The 23,598-nt window shown below is 41.0% G+C and overlaps 1 protein-coding gene across 1 annotated transcript in view; it reads left to right on the top strand.

Annotated features, from left to right (window-relative positions):
* taok3a (TAO kinase 3a) overlaps window positions 1-23,598 on the top strand; it is a gene marked incomplete in the record, with an annotated part of 64,551 nt that overhangs the window by 8,693 nt on the left and 32,260 nt on the right. Inside the window, 3 exon segments of the mRNA XM_035657848.1 lie at window positions 5,663-5,829; window positions 15,167-15,284; window positions 21,947-22,189. Of these exon segments, the coding sequence (XP_035513741.1) occupies window positions 22,058-22,189 (132 nt within the window).

The following is a 23,598-nucleotide window of genomic DNA, read 5'->3' as shown; positions in this document are numbered from 1 at the left end:
ACACACACACACACACCAGCTCTTCCTACACAAGCACAAATGAACCAGATGTGCAGCGCTGCAAAGCCAGGAGGCCACGAACCCTTGGATAATTGCAGAGATGATATAGTCCCAGAGGGCAAATAAGGAAATGGTTAAATTATCAGGCCATGAGGGTATCAAAGAAGCCGATGCAGTCACACGCCCTTCCTGGCTTTTCATAGACAGCAACCTCTTGACCCGTGTCCAGCTATTGTTTCCTAGTGTGATACAGGGGCCATGTCAGATAGGAAAGCCTATTGTACATTCTTCTTCTACCAATTCACAATGAAAAGCAGGAAGCAGGCCAATATTACTATTAGATTAGATGTCTAGGTTCAAGTTACTGTTCTCACCAATAATCACAGGCTGGATGTTAGTGCTTTATGAGCACTGTAACACAGGATAATTAAGCCATCATTCATTGATTAGCTTTTAAACTGCTGAGGGACAAAGTGAATTAAGAGTTTTCAGTTGTACAGTATTATCGTCAACCGCATTCAAGGAAAATGAAAGAAGCTGGGTCTGAATCCTGATACCTCCCCACACACAGCTGTTATAAGTCAAGATAATAAACATGATTGAGGGCCATAATCGACGGGCAAGTTAGAGTTTCAGTTTAGTTTAGTTTATTGGCACAATAATACAAAGCAAAATACATATATAGAGAAAACAGTAATTGCAGGAGAGGAAGGAATCCTGAATGGCTTATTCACTGTTTTAGCAAAATAAAAATGTAAAAAAATATCCATCCATGCATCTCATTCTCTAACCTACACACACACACTCTGATTTATTGGGCTCTGTATTATGGCCATTCCTGTTTTTTTGGCAAATGTTTGCAATATAGAGATTTATCTGATTCATTATTTATTGGCAACACATACAGGACTACAGGGTTGTGGTGGACTTCAGGGGTCATGACGTGTGATCTCTGTGTACTGGTGAGATCACACTGCACTGCTAAAGTGGGGATGTAGTGATAGTGAAAGTGTACTGGAAGGAAGTAGTGACTGCTCTCCAATCCCCTTTTCCAAAGAGACCGGGTGTGAGGGGGTGAAGTTAATAGATTCCACCATGAACAGCAAGCTTGAACCCACAGAGTTAGAAATGAAGGGAACACAGCAGAATAAATAAAGAACAGGCAGCACAGTGATCTACTTGTTGGACTGACATTGTCCTTTTAAAAATAAAATGTGGCTTTATGACATCTATTTTTCAGCATGTGTCTTGAAGTGGGAAACTGAACCTCTTACTCAGTGAAAGGGACAAATATACGAGGCAAGAAAGCTTCAAGATGCACAATTATGGTTATGAGCATTCATTAAATATAGTCTCACCACGCTTTTCAAGCAAAACATTTAAATCACCTGGTTTCAGAGTTTTCTTTTTCTAAACCTTCAGGTCAGTTGCAGCCCTATTGAAGATTAACACACACACTACAATGAAGAAAAACCACTATAGATTTCCTTGTCCTTTTGTGACTGAGGGTTGGTTGAAGAAAATTATTATGTTTATTCAGGTCTGGGAGAATCATATATGGACATATAGGGAAGACAAACACAACACGACAAGTTGTGCGGGTGGCTGGATGTGGACTGGAAGATCAGGACTGGTAGGTGGGGACAACCTTTATTTGACGAAGCCTCGCCTAATCCAGCAAACATGCTGCCTGTGGCCAGATCTGTTCTATTGAGTAGTCTTATAAACAATTGTTTAACAAAACCCATCAGTACTTGAGTGCTTATGACCCAACACTTTAGCTGCAGTTGGAATATTGATGCTCATTGATTATTTTTATGTAACTGAGCATTTACAGCTGTATCTCTCACACTCTAGTCGTGGAATGAGCAAACACGTCTTTTGGTATAGTGTAAACTACAGTACTATAATGCTGGTTTTACCTTTTAAGTCATTTTGTGGGCAAAGTCTATCTCCACAGGGCAGATATTTTATTTTAACCCCCCCCCCCTCCTCGTGTGTGTGTTTGTGTGTGTGTGCCAGTGCACATGCGTATAAAAGAGGCTTGGATGAATCAGTACAGATCTAAAAGAGGAAGAGGAAGGCTAAGTTCTGAGCCTGAATTAATTCCCAAACTAATTGCGGCCAGACTTTACAGGGGATAAAAAGCTGAACTCCTAAGTCCTAAACCCCATGGGCCCTCTCCCACTCTATGTAAACCCAAGTGATGATGTACATAATTTATAGCGTCAGTGTATATTTGAAAAAGAAGAAGGAGAGGCAAAACACAAGGGAAATGACTCAGTGGCCTAGATGCATGTTTCCTTTTTGGGGTTTCCTCTGCTTGATTTCCTCCCCCTGTCTTTCTCTTTCATTTTGGCTTTTTTTTTTTTTTTTGTTGAAAAAGGCAGAGGAGGCAGCGTTGCATCCATTGAGATTTAATAGCTAGACGAGTCAATTTAAGGCACTACCTTTCAGGTACTTCTCAAATAATGTCATGAAGTCATTTGGCACACCAATGGCTCCTCTGTCACACCAATAAAAATGAGAACAATGCAGGAACTGTGTAATGTTAGCATTCAGTGAGCAAGGCGAAGTTTGTGGTGTTTCTATGGAACCACTCAGAGACTTTGACACACAAACGCCCAAATCCCATTTTTTTGTCTTCTTCTCGTAGTCAACTAAAAGCCATGGGCTCCTTCTGAACATGGCTCCTTGTAATACATTAGTGGTTTTAAGGCATTTTTATCCAGTCTATTATGAAGCTGACAGCTTTGGGAATCCTAGCCATGAGTGTATAACCGTGAATCACAACATCCCCCGCCATCCCTTAAGGCCCCGGCAAATGACTGCATGACATCATTGTTTTCCCTCCAAGAACACGGCCTTCAAGAAAGTCCGAGAGGGCGTCTCATCCACCAAGCATAGGCGTCTTACATGGAATCCATTCAGTGAGCTGGGAGATTTAGAGTAGACTCGTGTTCATTGCTTTGGCTTTGTCTGGAGAGCAGTCACTATTGCTCTGAATTTGGCGAACCTTGGTTGACAGATTAAGGAAAGAAGGCGGTTGAAAAGATTTAGGGGTGTCAGTCTTTGTTCTCAAAGCACCGGAAACCTGATTGGCTAACCCTATCTGGGAAAGGTGGACACATGCACAGACAGTAGTAGTTTGACTAACCCTAACCCTTTGCCATTCATGGTAGTGGAGCACCGCTCATAGTCCAGCTAAGCATGTCTGTTAATTGAGTCTCTTTAATATTTCATTATGAAAAAAAGTCAAGTAAGTGGCAGCTGCATGTTTTACTCACTTTAATAATTTCTCTTTTGCACTGCTTTCAGTAGAGAGCATGCAATACGCCTCTATTAATCTTTCTGCTGCTCTTGATTGGAAAATCCTGTTGGGCTTTGGAGTAGCACTTCACTCTATGCTCAGCTCTGCCTGTGTACATATACAAACATGCACATGCACACACACACACACACACACACACAGAAACACCCTTGGAGCTGTAACTAGATCAGCTGGTGTTCACTTCAATGAGTAGAAGTCTCTGTCTGCATGTGTCCATGCACACTGCTGACAAAATGACTGTAGCACTCACTAATGATTACACACATTGTCCATGTATGTGTGTACATGTGCAAGGCCTACGTGTGTTTGCACATTGTCTCTCATACACTCAAACTCTCTGGTACTCTCATGCATTTTGCATGGCCTTGTGGGAAAGCAGAATGGGGCTACAGCAGCAGGATGACTCAGTAGCCGGCGTAGGCATTTGACCACAGGCACTTGTTACTGTGGTGTCAGGGACACCGCCAGGACTATCTCAGCACAAGTCTCCTTCAAGACACACACATGCAAAAGTTGGAGTCTTTGAAGGGCCCGAATAGTTGATGTGGGGGCTAAAGCCTCTGTGGGAGCAAATCATAGTTAATCTATATTGTCTGTCATACCAGAGTGATCGTTCTCACTGCTGTACTGTCTGACATACCATCAGTTATGAGCTCATATGTGTGTGTGCACCTGAACAGTATTCTTTTTTCTGTATTATTTTCTGTGCGTGCATGTGTGATTCCACAGCTATCATGTGTTTGGGTGTGCTACTGAAGAGTGTGTTTGCAGCCACAATGAAAATCAATACAGCTGGGAATTGATAGTGTCATAAACAGGCCCAGGGTTATTGCCTAGTCGATATGGCCCATTTCAGAACCAGAGTCCCAGCTGAGGCTGGCTGGATGTGGCCAGTGGCAATGACTGTTACACACATCGATGAAAACACCAACACTTATCAAATGGTGTGTCTTTGGCATTCACAGCAGTTTAGCAGCAGCAGCCCCGTGTGTTACCCTGCGTCAATGGAACTCCTCACCCAAAGGTTGAGACCTCAGTGACCAAACCTCCTAATTGACATTTACCCTTGATGGTTGTCTGTCCTCTCTTTTCCTTTTTTTTTGTAAATCAACAAGAGGGATATCATTTTAGTTATTATGTAGGACATCTTATACAGCCATCAGATTTTGCCTTGTTGGATTTATTGTTACATTTCCCATTTTCTTACTGAATCAATCTCTGCATGCATATTAACACCAAACTCCTCCTTTTTCTATTGGAATCATGAACTGTAAGCTGGCGACAGATTGACGCTAGCTGAAATGGTGAAAAAGCACAGGCAATGGGTGTGAGTAAAGACAGTAATGGACACTGGCCAATTTGAAAGTTGAAGGAGTGACTAAAAGCTGTAAAAACAGAGAGATGCCATCACATTTTGTTCTGAAATGGCAATATTTGAACAAGAAAAGGTTTTTAAATGAAATATTGAATTCTGATCAAAATTGTAGTCTGGGACTGTTAATCCATGGAGTTATGTGAAATAGAAACTTTGTGTTTGTCTGTAAGAATAGCTTGAAGTGTTAATAACAAGGATTTAATCACTGCCTTTTTACTTCTTCATGACACTAGAATGTTATCTGTCAATCAGCTTCTGTATCCAAGCCTCTCTACACAGTCATATCCTCCTCCTTGGTGAAGGATATAATGTTGATACACTACCGCTGTGGAAGAGATCATGGTGCCAGGTTTGTCGTATTTTCTGTAAACTTAACAGTCCCAAATTTAAATATTTGTAATTTCAAATCATACTCCAGCTGAGAGAATCATTTTCTTTGTTCATGTGACTGTGCTATTTTTGATTATGCTGTTATAGTGTAAGCATGCAAGAGTAAGGGAAACGTCCCAGTGGAAGAGAGTCTAAAACAACACGTAATAATTTAACTTTACACTGAGTTTTTTATTTTGCTTTTCCCTGTAGTATTTTGCCCGTGTCGCGACTATTATTAAATATAATTGAATTATTTAAATATACATATTTTAACAGCCGCCTGTTAAATGATAATGGAAAAAGTGATAATGATTCTGAATGTGTCAGAACAACCAGCAAGGAGACTGAACATGTAGTTCATTTATTTCAACACAGTATAACATCACACAAGTGTCATTGTTCAAAACACGGAATAAATAACTTTTAACTTCAGAAAAACAAAAACTGGCTGACTTATCGATGCCATGGCTCAGGTATAACATTAACAGTTACTTACAAATTAACTCGCTACAAACTCGCTCCTCTTCCTCCGCTTCATGCCTCTCCTGTCGCTGCCTGAACTCACCGTGTTTTCATCTCCACAGTTATCGTCCTGTTCGGAGCTTCTGTAAATCAGCAGTCCTCTGTTGAGCCCGGTTCAGTGGCGCTCTCCTTGCAGTATTCCCTGCTGGATCCCCTGCTCCTACACTAGTAGTGTTTAAAGTCCCCCTCCCCTTGGAGCCTGCAGTCCTGCCTGCATACAGGGCAAGAGGTGAGGAGGAAGAGTCACTCTGAGCAGCAGGCATGGGAATGAATTACAATATAGTATATTTTAATATATTTTGCGCATTTTCTAGATGGTCTGAAAAGGTAGAAATACATTTTCTAATAGGGTCTCAAAATTTGCTACATTTAGCGAGAATATCATATAATATATAAGTTTGTATGATATAAACGATATGTTCCATGAGACATTAAAGATAATAATTTCATCTGTAATGATTTCTCTACAATACAGGACAAACAACCATAAGTATGGTTGTGTATATATTTATCAGCTACTAATGCTCCAAGGACAGTAGCTGTAGAGGACTGTGTCGTTATCGGATTGGTGCACAGACACTGATACTATTACCACTGATAGATACTGTATAAACTAAATCATGTATTACAGTGTATCTAGTGTTGAAACTATGGTAATTCTTCTATTGCAAGTGGGTGGGTGTATAGAGCTGGGCTGATGTGCATAGATCCTGACAGATTCTCTGTTGAACCCATTGACCGCAGGTCAGTATTATGGATTAAATTTGACTTGTGCGTTGGCCTATGCTTTAGAGATGACACCCTGTTAACCCTTTGATTGACTGGTCTCCAACCCTGTCATTAACCCCTGATATGGGCTCATTAGCCAGCAGCAGCAGCACCTGAGCAGGCCACAGCGAATGTGAAGGTGGAGGAAAATGATTTGGAGACAGTGGGGTTGGGCTTCTCTGTGAATGGGTTTTGATCTCTCACTTCTTCAAAATTGGATCTCTGTAAATAATGCTACGACGAAGACAGTCTAGACCTGTGAGATAATTTTTGTAGATAAATTGAAATGAACTGAATTGAATAATAAGAATAAGAATGCAATATTTTGTAATGATTTGAGATGATATGAGCTCTTTAGTAGGTGTGTTTTTCAGCTAGGACTTAGATATTTCCTGCTTGGTTACACAAGACAAACAATGTTAAAGTAACTGTGTGCAGTGCAATAGTATTTCCTTTCCTTTAAATCAAATTTAGGCAAGGCAAGACAGTTTTATTTATGTAGCACATTTCAAGCACAGAGGCAGTTCAAAGGGCTTCATATAAGCAAGGAGGACGGTTAGACATGATATTTAAAAACAAATTTAAATAATCATTAGATTAGGTTGAATTAGTTACCTCTTCCAAGGGCTAATGTCCACATTTGCTGCTAGAATTTAATTTCAATCAAATTGGACGAGCATAGGCTGCAGGGATGGAGATTAAATTCTTGTTTGCTTCAGGTTTAAAACTGTCTATTCCTACAGAGGCAAACATTATACTTCAGGAAACATCTTCTACTTTTGTCGTCTTGCTCATGACGCTGATAGCAGTAGAACTATAACACACAGGATTATTTGCACAGCAGCAGCTTTGGATATTTCCCACAAGGGCATAGACCATATTTAGTTGCAGATATTAAAATGTGCCAACTCAGAAGAGCACTATCAGTTTAGAGTACTTAGTTAGAAAAGAATTGTTGACATGTCATAGCAGGAAGGTGGTGTGTGTCTTCATGTGAAATGCTGGATAATTATGTCAGTCTGAAACAATGTAAGTAAGTTAAACTTACAGAATATAGCACCTTTTTGACACAGAGATCCAAAGTGCTTTACAAACAACAAATATACATATGGGTATAACCATACCCAATCAAACAAACATAGGGAGCATGTAAATACAAACAAGGAAGATGAAACAAGAGGGAAGGATAAATTAAAGGGAGACGACAGAAGAGAAAACAATCAATGTGAGGAGGAGAAAAGTCAGTTTATACACATGGATATAGTTAGTTTTAGAAGGTCACAGACCAAACAGTTGGGCAACCCCTGGGATAAAACCTTACTCTTGACAGTTTCCATTGGGACTATTTGTTTGCTAGAGAATCATTCTAATGAAAAGGACCTAACTACTCTGCACATATTCACTTGTATTCCTCCTTGCACTGTAAATGGAGATTCATCAGTCTTAACCTGTTCTCCCCTTTGTTATGTCACGTTCTCTTTCCTTCCTGCCATCTCTTTCTTTGTCTTTCATCCTCTCTTCATGACCTCTTTCTCTGTCTCATTGTAATCCAAAGATGCATTGTTGGCACATTACACACACGCACACACACACACACACACACACACAGTCATACTAGTCCTACTCTGCCTATACACTTATGTAGGAAAGTGTCATTTTACATACTCCTCCTGTACATACTCTTACTGACCCACAGCCAGAAGCCAAGCTGATGTAGGATAGATTTTGTCCAATTTGGAGAGAGAAGATGTAGGTTATGACGCGTCTACACAGAAGGCATTTCAACTGTGATTTTCAGTCGGCCATCTCACGCACGTCTGAAGGAACAGAGATTCCTATTTTTTTCTATGCATAACCACAGTGATTGTGTATGGGGCTCAGAGCTCTTCCAAAATGTGGTGACCTACACTCAGTACTACGCCTGAATGCATCCTGTGTAGACACAGAGAGAGGGCTGAAGCTGCTGCTGCTTCTTTTCTAACGTGCTACTCGTGCTATACTTCCTGTGTAGGCACAGTGTTAGTGTGAACCTTGAGGTGATGCAAGTGTTATTTTATTTTTTATTTTTTTTTATGTATGTATTTCAAATTCTGTTTGGGACAGTGGCTAAGGCATTGCTGCTAAGGCACACATGCCCAGCCTCTGCAAATCGCTTCAGATTAATTGAATGGTTTTTCGGACATCATTTGCATTAAATCCACCACACGTGCATGTTGGTGTTTACTCAGTGAGTCAGCTTAGAGGAGGTGGCGCTGGTGGAGTCGTGCTTTTAAAATAATGAACTGGTACTGTGCTGGGCCTACAAGGGTTTTCAGAAATAGAGTTAGACCAAAATGATTGCCCAAGAGAAAAATAAATTACATCAACTTCAAACTCCCACATTTGGACATGTGTTGTACTGCAGGCATGTCACCAAAGACACATGGTGCACCGGGAAGCTGTCATGATGCAGAAATAAGTGCTCACAAAGCAGAGTGCTGAAGATAGTATCAAACTGTCTTTAGGTGTGGATATGATTCAAATGGTTTTTTGATACTGGTACCCATAGCAAAGAGGTAAAGTTTTACAACATGAATCTGCAATTGCTCTCTTTTTCTCCAAGATTTTTACTTCCTTTTCTTACTTCAATACGCTGCATGGTTTCACAACACATACTGCAAACGTATATGCACTTTGAGATCACGATTTAGTCTATTTGCTGCCCTTTAATTGTGCTTTGTCTAAGGTAATCAGGTGCATCAAAGTCTTTCTTCTGTTTTCCCAGTTCCCTTCATTTAGATCACCAACCCTACGATTAATGGCCAACTTGTTCTACCACCTGAGCTACTATCTCCCAAGGCCCTTATAAAAAGTTTAAGGGCAATAACAATGGGTGTTAAATTGGTGGTGATGGTAGACTACAGGTTACGTCAAACTGATATATAGCCATCTCACTTTGATAATGAAGTACCATCTGATTAGCATAAATTGCAGCTTATATAGCCAAACGTGCTGCTCTCCTGCTCTTTTGCTCTGTCCTGTTCTGTGTGTGTGTGTGGAACTTGTTGATCCTTATAACCTTTAATCCCTGCTAGTGGTACCCATGAGCTATCCCCTGCTGCTCCTCCCTCACTTGCTCTGATGTGCAAAATTGTCTGTGAGGGACTGTTGAATAATTGAACAGCTTGGTGATGGCTCTGTGACACTGCACTTACTGTGGTCGCTTGTTTCATTCATTCACTGTGTGTGTCTGTGTTTCTATTTATTTAAGGGGGAGGGGTTTAGAAAAAGACAGTACAGAGGTTGATTTTGTGTGTTGTGAAAGACTGTGTGGGTGTGGAAAAAGAAAGACAGTAGACGACACACACACTATTGACCAGGTTGGAAAAAAAGAAAGAAAAAGTTGAGCTGAAAAGGCGCGAGCACTGAAAGTTGCCAGAGACGATGAATGACTTTAATAGAGAACTCCAGGCTTCAGTCCAGAGGGACACACTCACACACTGACCCCTCTGGATTCATGGGATTGCTCTAAAAAGCTTTCACACTGAATAAGGGGTGGTCTTTGTGTGCCACAATGTGTGTGTGTGTGTGTGTGTGTGTGACCTTGTTTAACATATGCTTTATGTGAGATTATCTCAGAGATTTTGATTTTGCTGGAATAATCTTTCTCTGTTTTCCCTCCAGTAGTGATCCTGAGGGCATGGAGATAAATGCAGGTTTCCCATTGCTTATGAAAAAAGTTGACTGACATAGAAAAACAAAACAAAACAGAGAATAATCACATTTGAAAAGCAGGATTGTTGCTCTGTTAATTGTTTCATTGACGAATCATTTTAGCTCTAAAGCAAATAACCATGGGCGAATCTAAAACATAAATGCGGGACTCCTCCAACAGGTTGCATGTGCCTGTATGTTGGTATGTATGAGTGATAAAACCGTAGGTATAATGGTTTGAAGTTTAATGGAAGTGATAGCATACCACAGTCCAAAGCTCCATGATAGAGTGAGATTATCTTTCCCCCACAGCCCCTGGCTACTTTTAAACACTTCACACATGCCCTGAACTATACCACTTTACACATGGATCCCATATATGGACATGTGTGAGGAAAAGACGATGTGAACATTTTTCTTTTATGTGTGATGGTTGTGCGTGTGCTACTCTACAATATAGGCTGCATGTCTGTATCCTTGCCAGAGGCTCTTCTACATCAATATGGAGATTAAGATTGAAATAACCTAAAGCTTAAGGGCAACAGAGGAGCGACACTCCTCTGTTCAGTCTACCAGTGTGAATGATTGGATGTAGTGTGGGTGTATCACACACTTTTAACATTGTCGGCAGCGTGGCTAGGTCACATTTTACTACTTAAAATGTTAACCGTTGTGTTTTAAGGACTGGAAGAGAAAGCCAGCTGCAATACGTCACTGTGCCTGGCCAAGAAACAGTCCAGCACATACATATCTGCAAAACCACACTTTACATTTTTGGAAGAACCTAAAAAGATACACCTTTAATTAGGGAGCTATTAAGGTTCTGATTATTAGTATTTATTCCAATATCAAACTCTTCTTTTATCCAACCATTCATTTTCACTAAATGGTGACAAATAGGGTTGAATCACTACTGTGTTGCTGAATAGGCATGTTGAACTTCTGCTGTTGACCGGTTTGATGACTTCTTCCAGAGTTTTGAAGCTCATTGCTCAAAGACGCTGATTAGTTTGATGTGCCTCCTGTTGTTAACGTCAGAATGGAAAAGCTCACATGCTCATCCCCAGTGTGATATAGAAATGCAGAGGCCGGTAAAAAGTCATTGGTGGCAAGATCAGCTTTTAAACATGGACAGCACAAGTGGAGTATTCACTGTGAGGTTTTGGGCTGTTTATGCTTTAAGGCAGCAAGAGGACATTGCTTTAAATAAACTGCAGATTTAGAGTTTAGTCTAGGGTTTAAAGTCTGTGGATAGGCCACTTATTTGTCTCGTATTTGTCCCTCAATCCACCAACACCCACATTTATGTTGGCATTAGCCTTAAAGCTAGTCTGAGAAGGTAACAGTCTTTGGTGTGTGTGTGTGTGTGTGTTTGTATGCATGCATGTCTCAATAGTGTCACTAAGCTCCTGAGATGAGAGCTGCCCTGAAGTCTCCAAATCCTGCTTTAGAGAATATATGTGTGTGTGTGTGTGTGTGTGTGTGTGTGTATTCTTCACTCTGTGAAAATGAGTCACTGCTATAAAAATCCACACCATGCCACCCTGGCAGGATAATCAGGACACAATGTTTAGTTTCTTTCTATCTCAGTGGATTAGTTTATTTTCATCCGCAGAGAATTTTGCGAATTGTGGAAATCGCCTCATATTTGGTTGTCTCAGCTTTATTTAAAGCAGTATTTCACTAAGGGACGTGAGCTTTAAAGCACACCTACCTCCAGCATGACTCATCAAAAGCCTGCCTCAGTCATCATCAGGCACTGTGGGAATCCTCAAGTGTTGAATTTGTGAACATTAAGTCATTATCACAGATTAAATTCAAGCAAATGAGGACTCAACGTTCTAATAAAGACAGATACATTATTATGATAGCTAAAGAGGAAGTGTTCTGAAAGAATTTAGTGACTTTCTCAATGGTACTTGGATGGCTGCTGGCGAAGGGGAACCATTACCTTTACCCAGAATTCCCGAGTAGGCATCCAGCTAGTGATGTCATCATGAATCAGCCGCCAGTTTTGATGGTCAACATTTCATGAACCCTTGAAAGTCTGCATGTGAAAAACTGAAAGAGAAAGAGGCCTGAACTTGGCCAGAGTCCTTGATTGATTCCCAATATCACATCCAGCTTGATGAATTGTTTGGCCAGTGCGTGTGAAAGCTGTTCTGTTGGATTGTTTTGCTCAAGAACAGAAATGCAATACAAGGTTGTCGAAACAGTTTGCCTGGCCAAGTTGTGCCTCAGAAATTGACGACTTGTGACTCAGGCTTCATGATTCATATCACAGCGTGTGTCATGTAACAGGAGGAGCGGAAAGTAGGAGTTGGATATCAAGATTTTTGTCATTAGCCAGTACACCAACGAACCTGGTCAGAAACCCTGTTGTACTACTGTACCACGGATGGTGTGATGATTATCTGACTATATTTGTTAGAGCAGACTTTGCCTGACCTTAACCTCACAGGCCTGGCAAGAAGTCAGTTTGTTATAATGATGTGGCTTCACAAAAGTATTCTTACTCTGAAGCTCTTTGCTTTTCTATAACTTTGTATGTTTTCTGTCTATATACTATACTACTATTACTATATTACTATTTTTCACTGCCCAATTTCTTCAGTCCGACCAAGCTGTGGATGAAAAGCAGCTTAATATTAATTATTAAAATAGAAACTAGGCCTGAAATTCAGGCGGTGAATCCTTGCTGGATACAACTCTCTTTTATTTTGTATTATTATTTTTTTCTTTTATTTTTACTTTTCATGTAGTTACTGTGTATGACATTATTGCATCCTCTGTGTCTCTTTCTCTTGCCTTTTTCAGTCTGCTAAACAAATTTTCTCATGTCTCTCCTCAGCTGGCCCTTTGACCTTTGTAACTCAGTATTTTCCTCAAACACAAGACACACACACACGCACACACTCACACTGAGTTCATGGTCACAGGGACACTGAGCTGACTATGCAGTGGCAGTATATAGAGTATGTGGTTTAACCACTAGACAACCAACCTAGACAACCTAGCTGACCTCTTTTTATTCATTGGCACTCTGCTCTTGTCAAATGTGCACATGTATGTTATTTATAAAACAGATAATCCAGCATTATAATACTCAGTTATTAAGCCAAATATAGCAATAATCAGTCCTGTTTTGTTTGGCTACTGCAAGTCACTGCTCAGCTAAACAAAAGCAGAATTAGATTTTTTCAGGTAACAATGCTGATCATTTGTGCTTTCAGCTTTTCCAGTGTGAGTATTCTCTGTATGATGTCATTTTAAATACAGTGTTGGTCTGACAAAACAAGACATTTGAAGACCTTCACCTTGGGCTCTGAAAACTTGTGATGGGCCTTTTTTACTATTTTCTGACATTTAAACTTAAACTCAGCAACTAATCGTCTAATAGAAAACACTTGAGAACTGAGAATGAAAATAATCATTACTTGCAGCCCTGAAAGTAGTATATATTCAGATCAGATCTTTAAAATGGGCCTCCTAAAGATGGACTTGAGTAAAAGACACAACCTCTAACCCTTACACTTTTTCTCACTCTTCCTCTCTAACTCTATATCTCGGTTGGTCGCAAATGCCAAGCAGGGCGGAGTGAGTGAGGAGGAGAAGTGCAGCCACAACTTCCCCAGAGGCTCGTGCAAGCGTCAGTTTGTGTTATAAATCATTCAGGGACACTCACAAGGGGCACAATACATTTTTTTCCTTCTTCTGTCATCCCTCCATCCTCTCCTTCTTTTATTATTGAATGCAGTTCCTCTGAACACCCACTCGGCATGATCAAAAGGAGAGGAGGAGGTTGGAGGGGGGTGGAAACCAATATGACAAGAGGGCAGGGTGAAAAATTGCTAAAATTGTAGAGGTAGAGGAGATGAAGAAAGGAGCTGTTGCAGTTGGATTCCACACAGGAATGAAGTGTCTCCAAGCAAAGGTCACAGGCTCATTTGCATAGTGAATAATGGATCTACTGTACTTCCTGATTGCCGGGCTGCTTCTGTAAACAGTTGGTTTTATTGTGTGCTGGTCTTGTAAATGACGATACGTATAGTTCAGGTCAGGTGGGGTTCACTGTTAATGCTGTGGATGCTGCACCACCTGCTCGTCAAAACCAAACCCAGTCCAGTAGCTGACGGCGCTCTGCTGTCAGAACAACTTGCTCACATTTGATGTCTCTGTGTGGGTATACTGTGTGCGACATTGTGTGTACGTGTGTGGGAGAAAGCAAAATATTGGATTTTTGCTTGCTCGTGGCTGTTTGGTGTGTGTGTGTGTGTGTGTGTGTGTGCGAGCTTCTGTTGGTCCACTGTGTGTAGTGTCCTTGAAGTTACGTATTTGAATGAGGATGTGTTCAGCTGCAAACAGGAGGCACTTTGTATAAAATGCCAAGACATTTAGTTTGAGATACTTTCTTCCCAGTGCATTCTGGGATAGAATTTGCGCTCCCTGTGACCCTGAATGTGGACAAGCAGGAGTGGGAAATCTATCAACATGAAGATGGTTCATGGATCCTAACCATCTTATACTCAATAAAGTGATACCAGCGCCATGTACAGTGTATTATTAGCACCTGGCTGACATAACTAACAGCCATTATCTTATACTGGTGGTGCAGTTAGTGGCAATACTGTTAAGAATTGAAGCCACATTTCCTTTAACCCCTCTGTTTTGGAGGTTATATTGTCATTTTTCCTGAAGCTGATAAAAGAAGGGATCATTGCTGTGCATCCTGAAGTTGAGAGGATAATAACTGACAGCCATTAAAGAGATTTTCATTGGCTGTTGAGTCATTCCACCATCTGCTATTGTGAGGAAATTTGAAAGCTTTCCCTGTGTTTGTACTGGAGGAACATCACCTTCCTCTTGCTCCTCTTGTGTCTTATGAGTTTGTGCTGTAAAGCAATCTTGAAAAATATGACTTGTTGGCTCAAGGTATAAAATGTATAAATTGCAGATGCTTGAATAACTAATTGATTAATCCACTTCTCATATCCCAGCTCTTGTCACATTATGACAGGCACAACTTTCTAATGTGTTTAACTTAAATGTACTCATTTAATTTTAATTCAGCTATCTAACCCTGTTTCCTCCTCTTTCTACCTCAGGTACAGCATTAACCCAGTCATGAGGAAAGTCGGCAAGAAATCAACTCTAGACTTAAACTAAGGAGAGCGAAAGGGAGAAAGAAGCTGGTGTGACACCCCCTTTACACATTTCCTACAGGTAGGTAATACACACTCTCTGATCCTGTCTGCTCTGGCATTTTTCTATATGAGGAGGCCTCATAATGCTTATCGCTATCTGTTATTTGGTGTTCTTTTTTATCATTATGTAATTTTTATTTTTACCAATATCTTAAATTGTATTTCAACCTCCAGCATCAAAGTTAAGCAAAATGTCTGACAGGCGATACAAATGATTTATCTAGTAAGCAGATTGTTGCAAGCATCCAACAGATCAACTCACACTTGTCTCATTGAGGTCACCCTGCAGTTCATTCTGTTTCACACTGTACAGTAAAGGTGTGCGTGTGTGTGCGCGTCTGCAGCCTGAAAATCGCCTTCATGCTGCAGTTGGACAGCCAGCACAGGCATCCGCCAACTGTACTGTAAACTGGGTCTTGTTTGCCTTGTAATGAAAGCCTGCTGCTCTGTCGGCACTTCAACGTGCATAACATCTAACCAACCCTCTGTCACGCTGAATTAAAGCAGAGTCTGAAAGGAGGCAAAGTTTCTCTGGCCTGTACCATGGCTTCCTCAAGCTGTCTGCGTGTGTATGCACATGCAAATTCCTGTGTGGGGGTTGCTGCAACATAACTATGTGAGGTTGCTTGTTGGCAGCAAAAAATAACAAAAAACAGAAACCTGGTAGCCCAGACCAGTTTTGTGGTTGACAGTATTTAACTTGTGTTATTTTTGTTCATATGTCAATGTGTTTGTTTGTTAAATTACTAGAAATTAGATATCGCTCTTGAATGTGGTAAACAATGGTATGCTTGAATTGCAGAGTTTGGTTTGAATTTTTTTTTTAAAACCACTGTTTCTAGTCTTTGCTTAACTTTGGTTTGAACAGTTTTTCTTTAAACAGTTGTCTTGCGCAGGCATCTTTAAGCTGTAGTGATTGAAGGAAGTTCTGTCAACTTGTCATCATCACACATAGAGCCAACACCAATCATTGGATTTGGTGTGAAGTCAAGCGTATGTGTGTTAGGCCCGTGTAGGCCTACATTCTGTGTCAGGGGCAAGTGTTGCTTTTGAGTCACACTGAGTGGGAAAAGAGCTTGTGGGGACTGGGTGTGGTAGAGGGGAAACAAATTGGGTTACAGAATGACCCTCGGGGCAAGACGGGGGCTGATATAAATGTCTGGACTTCCCCTCACTAGCAGACTGTTGGACTTGAGGACAGAGTACCTGTGAAGTTCAGACTGACCAGGGCTGTGCAATTCCACAATCCACAACTAACCTCATACTAGCTTCAGAGCCCTACACGCCCATGGTCTACCCTTACAGGTGTTTGCACTTATTTGCTTGATTAGACCTTCTTTTAAAACGTGTACAAAATGTGCTTAATCTGACATCTTCCCCTCTCTGTAGTTGCACTTGTGAAGGTGGGATGCCATTATTATTGGCATATTGATATTGGTAACCTCACCCATTTCCTTTCATAGCTCCACCCACCTTCGACCTGAGCAAAAGTTCAGTCAATCTGCAACACTCATTGATGGGTGGTCCGATGTCTTTGCTCTTTCCCTAGGAAGACTATGGCTCATGCAGTGTAAAGCAGTTCTGCTGATGATTAATGTAGAGGGCCTCAGGTTCTTTTATCTGAGGGTTTCATATGAGAATATAATAGCAGTATAATCCTCAAAGTAATGAAAAGTTTGACTGGGTATATCAAAGATAAGACTGTATATAGGCCTATCTCTGTTTTACTCTTTCTCGACACTTGACATAATGACAGTGAGTGCTTCAGTCCATAAGGGCCCAGTCTGGAGGATTGACATTTGAATTAAGCTATTGTGCTATTAAGGTTGTGTGTATGTGTGAGTGTGTATTCCTGCATGGATATCAGATTTTCCATTGATAAGAAACAACCCTATAACATTTGGCCCTTTAAGTAAGCTAGTCATCACCATACAACCTGTCACTGTGCTTTTTAAATAGGCGTCTATATCATTCACAATGAGGGTGACCTACTTAATTTCATGCAGGAGACCTGCACACGCATGCATGTACACGTCACGCACACACATGCAGTACTCCCCAGGGACCGCGCACTCTGTTGAGATGTGGGACTCTATCTGCACGCAGTTTTTACGGTTTTAGTAGGCAGGATTACTCAAGTGCAGTGATTTTCTATGAGTGTGTGTATGAGCCAGGCTTCTTTGCTCACTCATATGTGCACCTTCACACACACAAACACTCACACACACACACACACACACACACCACACACACACACGCACACACACGCACTCAACTCCACAAGCCTTAATGCCTTCTCTTCTGTAAGTCGTCCATGATAGAAGTTTTAAGAGGTGAATCAATTACTCGACTTCTTATTCTTTCTCTCTTATAAGCACACTACCTTCATACTATGTCTCAGTGCACAATTTTGCAGATTTACCAGTCATTTTATTTCCGTTTCTGATTAAAGCTAGTGATTTTAATCCCAGTAAGAATTCCCACAGTCTGCCTAATTCCTGTTCCTGCCTAAAGCTCATAGGGGGGCCAGTAAGCTGCTAAACCCCCTGGCTATACACACACACACACACCTACACACACATAAACTGACACACACATATGGACACCAGTGTGCTCTAACCACCATAATGGCACAAATATATTTCCGTGCACACTCTATACATGCGTGCATTTAAATATAAACACAACTCTCACATTCAACCTCAAAAGCATGCACTTCACTTGAACTTTCATAAGAGTTTAGATATAATCCAGGCACACCCAAGAAACTGAGTGCAGCACGAATGAAAAGGAAATCATGTTTTCCTCCTTGTCAAAGCTGTTTTTTTCAAGAAATGTATTAAAAGAGAGAATGAAGAAATGAAAGCAAATTTGTAATGGAACTGAATGCAACTCAGTCAAGGTGGACCTGGATTCAGTTCAAAATGTTGTGGACAGTTTCATTTTTGTTCCCTAAAACATCCCACTATCCATTAACTGAGGCTCTGTCTGAAGCAATCACTTTTTTCAAAGAAAATTTCGATCATTTCTTATAGTGTATATTTCTTAGTTGGCCAAGTGCAGACAATGTGATGTCCCATTGAGCCACGCCCACCAGCCTGATGGACTTGGTCCTGCAACAACATGTTGGTACATCAATTAGTCATAACATCACCAACAGGGGGCCCGGGGGTGGGAGGGTGTACAGTATTTGTTTGTTTGTGTGTTTCTGCGTGTGTATGCATGTTGAACTTTGGCCCACATTTAACACGTGTATGCTTGCATGCGTTCATGTACACAAATTGTCAAACTTTTATATATCAGCTATCAGTGTCAAATCATTTTCAGTGTTTTTTCTGAATCGTACAGTATTTTCAGTTCCAGTGTGAGTAGTGCAGGCCAGACGTTTGCATAAACCATATAATCCCTTTTATATATAATTTGTGTTTATGATATATAGTTCATTGCATATAGCTATTGTTTTAGCATCATTACCCACCCCCATAGTAACCCACACACACGCCATCTCATTTACTGACTCAGACACCACTGTATGCATGCAAGGCACACGTTATTCCTGCACATACACACTAATGCACACACACCTGCACTTGTACAGTGGTGTGTAGTAGTAGTGCACATGTAGTACATGTAGAATTTACACACACACTCACACACACACCGAGCGTTTAATCTGTCTAAGCCATTTGCCTAATCAGCTCTCTCTCAGCACAATACCATTCATAGATGCACAGTAACCACACACACACACACTTACACACACACACACACACACACAGAGCAAACTGTCCAAACACTGGGCTTTGCCGGACTAGTAACAGCTTTACCAAGCCCCTCGTGTTACAACCTGTTGTTGCCACGTTGCATCACTTCACACATCTTAGAGGAGAAGAGGAAGAGGAGGAGGAGGAGAAAGAGTGGAAAAGAGGTTGAGAGGGAGGTGTGCAGTCTCCAGAGTGATCACATGACTTGAGTGTGCATTTGTTCCATTTTTGTCTGTCTTTTACTCACCTGCCAACTCCCTCCATCATTGTGGTTTAGGTCTTCTTTCAAAGCTTGTTCACATGAGTAAAACTGTTCACTGACTCTCAGTAGGTCTGTCTCCCTATCGCTCTGTTTGTCAAATCTCTCTTTCTCTTACTCTCCGTTTCCCCAATTTTCCTTTTCTTTTTTCTTTGGTAACCTTTTTCTTTTCCCTATTAGTGAAAGCAGCATACTCCTCTGTGTGTGCTGTGTGTGTATTTTAGATGGAAAGAGGGTTGAGATGTGGGGGTTGTGTCAGGCTATATTGCAGTAGCTATCTACAGAGCTCAAGCGGGAGAGATGAGAGATAGACAGGGCTGATGCAACCAGGAGACACACAGACACATGGACAGATTCACTAACACACATGGACACATGCAAGTTCATATTGTAGGTAAACAGATAGAAAACACACACACACACACCTAAATATACAAAGACATAGGCATAGGTTTTCTTGCAAGGCCTACTTTGTTGAATATGTACATAATTGCGTTGCTATGTTTGAATTATGTTACCATGCCCATTAATTAAACAACAGAGTACTGATGGATAATTTAGAGCTTTTGGTACTGAAGCAGTCCACTGATCAGATATCTGAAAAAACAGAATTATGCAAAACGTCTTATTAAAAGCGTAACAAGCACAGAGCCTAATGCTTAATAGCAGTGTAACCAAGAGTTTTTCATTGAACCACAAGTATCCATGAATAGTGTATACAAGAATCTGCAGCCTACAGGTTGTATTTAATGCTGTACTTCACTCTTCAATCATCATTTCTCACACCTCTATCACAGACGTGGAGGTCTCAGCTGAGGCTTTCATGCTTCTCAGAAATGCCTCAGTGACCAAGAGATGCCTTAAAGCAATAAGCATGTAAGCCTGTATATGTGATCCTTCATACTGTGTAAGCATGCCTGTTGTTTATGTGACAACCCAGTGTTGGTTTCCAAGCATGTTCTCTGGTATTCTTAGAAAGATATCAAAGCACAATGCCATGAAATCAACTTTAGTCAGGCTACAGTACAACTGGCTGCCATTCCCAATGCTGAGATGTTGGGTTATGCAGCTTTGTAGAGTTGACATGGTGCTTCAGGAGACCTTTCCATACACAAGAAGAAGAGGCAGCATTCCTTTATGTGACCAACACGCTGCTCTTTCCTGCTGTAGGGATAGCTAATCTGAATAAATAAATCCCTAATTATATAGTCTAATGCTCATCACCCCCTCACTGGCATCACAAAGCTGTTGGAATAAATATTTTCCAAACTTATAAGATAAATGATCCCCTGTGTCCTCCCCTCAACTCACAAACAAGCAGCATTTCTTGATGTAGGCCTTCAACACATGAGCTGCCTTGAGCCAGTGTTATGAGGGTACAATGATGCTGAACCTTGAGCATCTTATAATGTTTTACAACAACTTGGTAAAGTGTGTTATTTTGTTAAATAATAATAATAATAATAATAATCTTTATTTATTTAAAATGCATTTAAAATATATTAATTAAGAATCACTGGAAAGCTGTCATTGGTTGGATTTTACCAAACATAATGCTATGTAAAAATACCAAAATATCATGGATCAGGATATCCCCATTAGTATTGTTCACGTTTCTCAATGATCTCCATCGTTATGAATCTGGTGCCATGGAACAGAGGACACAGGACTTTTTAAGACTGATATTTTTGGAGTGGGTGTGATGGTTTAGATCCCTTTAAGAGCAGGGGATTAGGGTGATGCTGATGCTTAGTGTCTTGGCCTGGGTGCCTGTGTGTCTTGCTGCCTCTGCCTGTATGTCAGCCTGCTCTGTGGGATCGGCCTTTGGAGCAAGATTTGCTTGCTGCATCTGGCTGAAGTGCACAGAGATTTCATGGTAGACAGAAAAAGAGAGAGAGAGAGAAATGGGAACGAGAGAGATAGTGTGCGTCTGTGTGCGAGTGTGCGTGATGCATGTGCAGCGGAGCTAACTGGAGCAGGGTGTCCACAGGATGCGCACACGCTTGACGGCCTGGCTGCAGCCTTGTGATACAAAACATTTAGTGTTAGTGTGTTTGTCTGCACGCACACACAGGCAACTGTTACACTGTGTGCATGTGTGGAAATTATGCACCAGTGACTCAGCTTCAGCTGTCAAGTGCGTTGTGCGTGTGCGCGTGCACGTTTGCGTGAGCAAGTGTGACTGTGACTGTGACTTGGATGAGCAGGAGGACTAGACAGCTAGCCGTCATCATATGACTGTCTTTTTTCCTGTCTCATCACCTATCAGCTGTCTAGAAGACATACAAGTACTTTTAGAAAGGAGCACACACACATGAATTCTTGGAAGGAACTGTGAAGTAACATTAGATCAAACAATGTCTGTACCCAGGTATCAATGACAAGCTTAACTTGTGTGTGTGTGTGTGTGTGTGTGTGTGTGTGTGTAATTTAATGCTAATGCATGCTTATCAGTTTTACTACCTAGCAATTAATATACACTGATTATATTGATAGTAATTCACACCATCTTCATAAATGTTTGAATATTTGCTTACTTGGGGCGGAGGATCTGCATAGTTAGCCTGAAGCGAACAAATGTCACAATCTTATCCAGAGCATTGCACAGCAATACAAATGTAATCAGCTCATCATCTTCTTCTGTATTCTGTTTCTTAGGTCAAGCTGGCCAATGCCGGGCCCATCGTGGACATCTTGTGGCGGTAGCAGCAGCAGCAGTAGTGTCAATGTGAGCGTGGTGCCCGGCGCCTAGCCCATGTCCAGCCCATAATGCCGTCGTCCACACGGAAAGGGGTGCCGAAGGACCCCGAGCTGGCCGACCTCTTCTTTAAAGATGACCCCGAGGATGTCTTCTGTGACCTTCACGAGATCGGACATGGCAGCTTTGGGGCCGTTTACTTTGTAAGTGCCCATTCACAATTTTCTATACTTTGGCCTCCATAGACCTTTAAGGTTAAGTCCTTGAAAGAGTTTAGAAAATGGATTGAGGGACTGCAACTAAACTGAAATTGAACTGCTCTACAATGTCCTCTTGGTCCTTGGTTGGATTGTATATGTCTTCAAGCTGTTGTCATCGGTATCGAACATATTGGTTTGTCTCAGTCTCAACACCATGTGATGGCACTGCAAGACAAAGTTTATTGATTTAGTATGACTGGTCCTTGAAAGCATTGAAAGGTTTTGAAAGTTACTGGTGTGTGGGAGTAAAACAGCCTAGGTGTAGTGTAGGGCTGTGAATCTAGTGATACAAAATCTATCATGATACAAGGGTCACAATTTAATATATTGTGATATATTGCAATACTGTAAACTAGGCAATATATTGCGATTTAATAAAAAAAAAAAAACCTTTTTAGTATAAAGAACACACCCACATATGAATAAAATCTGGAACAGTGAAATCTGTATTTGTATTTATCACAGTCGCTGTAACATCCAACATTATAGTCCTAGGTTTCTGTTTACAACACTGCTATCTACAGGTTGGGGGCTTAACCACAAAAATTGATTACAATATCACAAAATAAAAATTGCGATACGATTTATTTCAATATTTTCTAACACATCTAGTTTAGTGGTGATGCAGTTGGTGATTTTATTGGTTGTTCATTTAGTTAGTGTCACAGATCAGAAAGAAAGATAGCATGTGAAAGAAGGACTGGATCAATTAAGATGGCATAATACCATTAAGCAAGACACTTTTAGCCCTTATCTACATGATGATAATAAATAAATCAAAGCTATATGTATTAATAAACGAGTTACCCTACATATTCATTTGTCGATTCACTGATTTGTACACGTCGTAAGTGTAGCCTGCTACATTATGGGCTCTTTGAATGCAATTAAGTGGAGACAGATTCCCTCTCAGCACTTTCTTGTAGCCTTTCTTATTAATCTCATCATCACTAATTACTCATCAAGCCTTTGATTCTAAAGCTGCGTGGAGGGGGGGTTGAGAGCATGCATCTCTCTCCTCTCTTCTGCTCTCCTCTCCTCTCTTCTCCTCTCCTCTGCTCTCCTCTGCTCTCCTCTCTTCTCCCCTCTCTCTTCCAGATGCAGGGCTGGGGTTGATAAGCCTCCTCTCTCCCTCCTAAGACAGCTGTTTTCTTGGTATAGAAAAAGAGAAGCTGTCAATAGTGGGGCAGGATTTTCTCTGCTGGCAGGGCTTTACCATCCTCCTCTATCCCATGTCATTTACATGTGTGTGCACACACACACACACAACGACACACACACACAGCACACACACACAGCACACACACATATCCCCTCCCAGTCTTGCCCAGACGGACACAGTAAAGCCTTCA

This window comes from Morone saxatilis, unplaced genomic scaffold (genome assembly GCF_004916995.1).
Source record: "Morone saxatilis isolate NCDOM2014 unplaced genomic scaffold, NCSU_SB_2.0 Contig16, whole genome shotgun sequence".
NCBI lineage: Eukaryota > Metazoa > Chordata > Actinopteri > Moronidae > Morone > Morone saxatilis.
The sequence above is the reverse complement of the archived record's forward strand: the minus strand, read 5'-3'. Positions and strand labels throughout refer to the sequence as shown.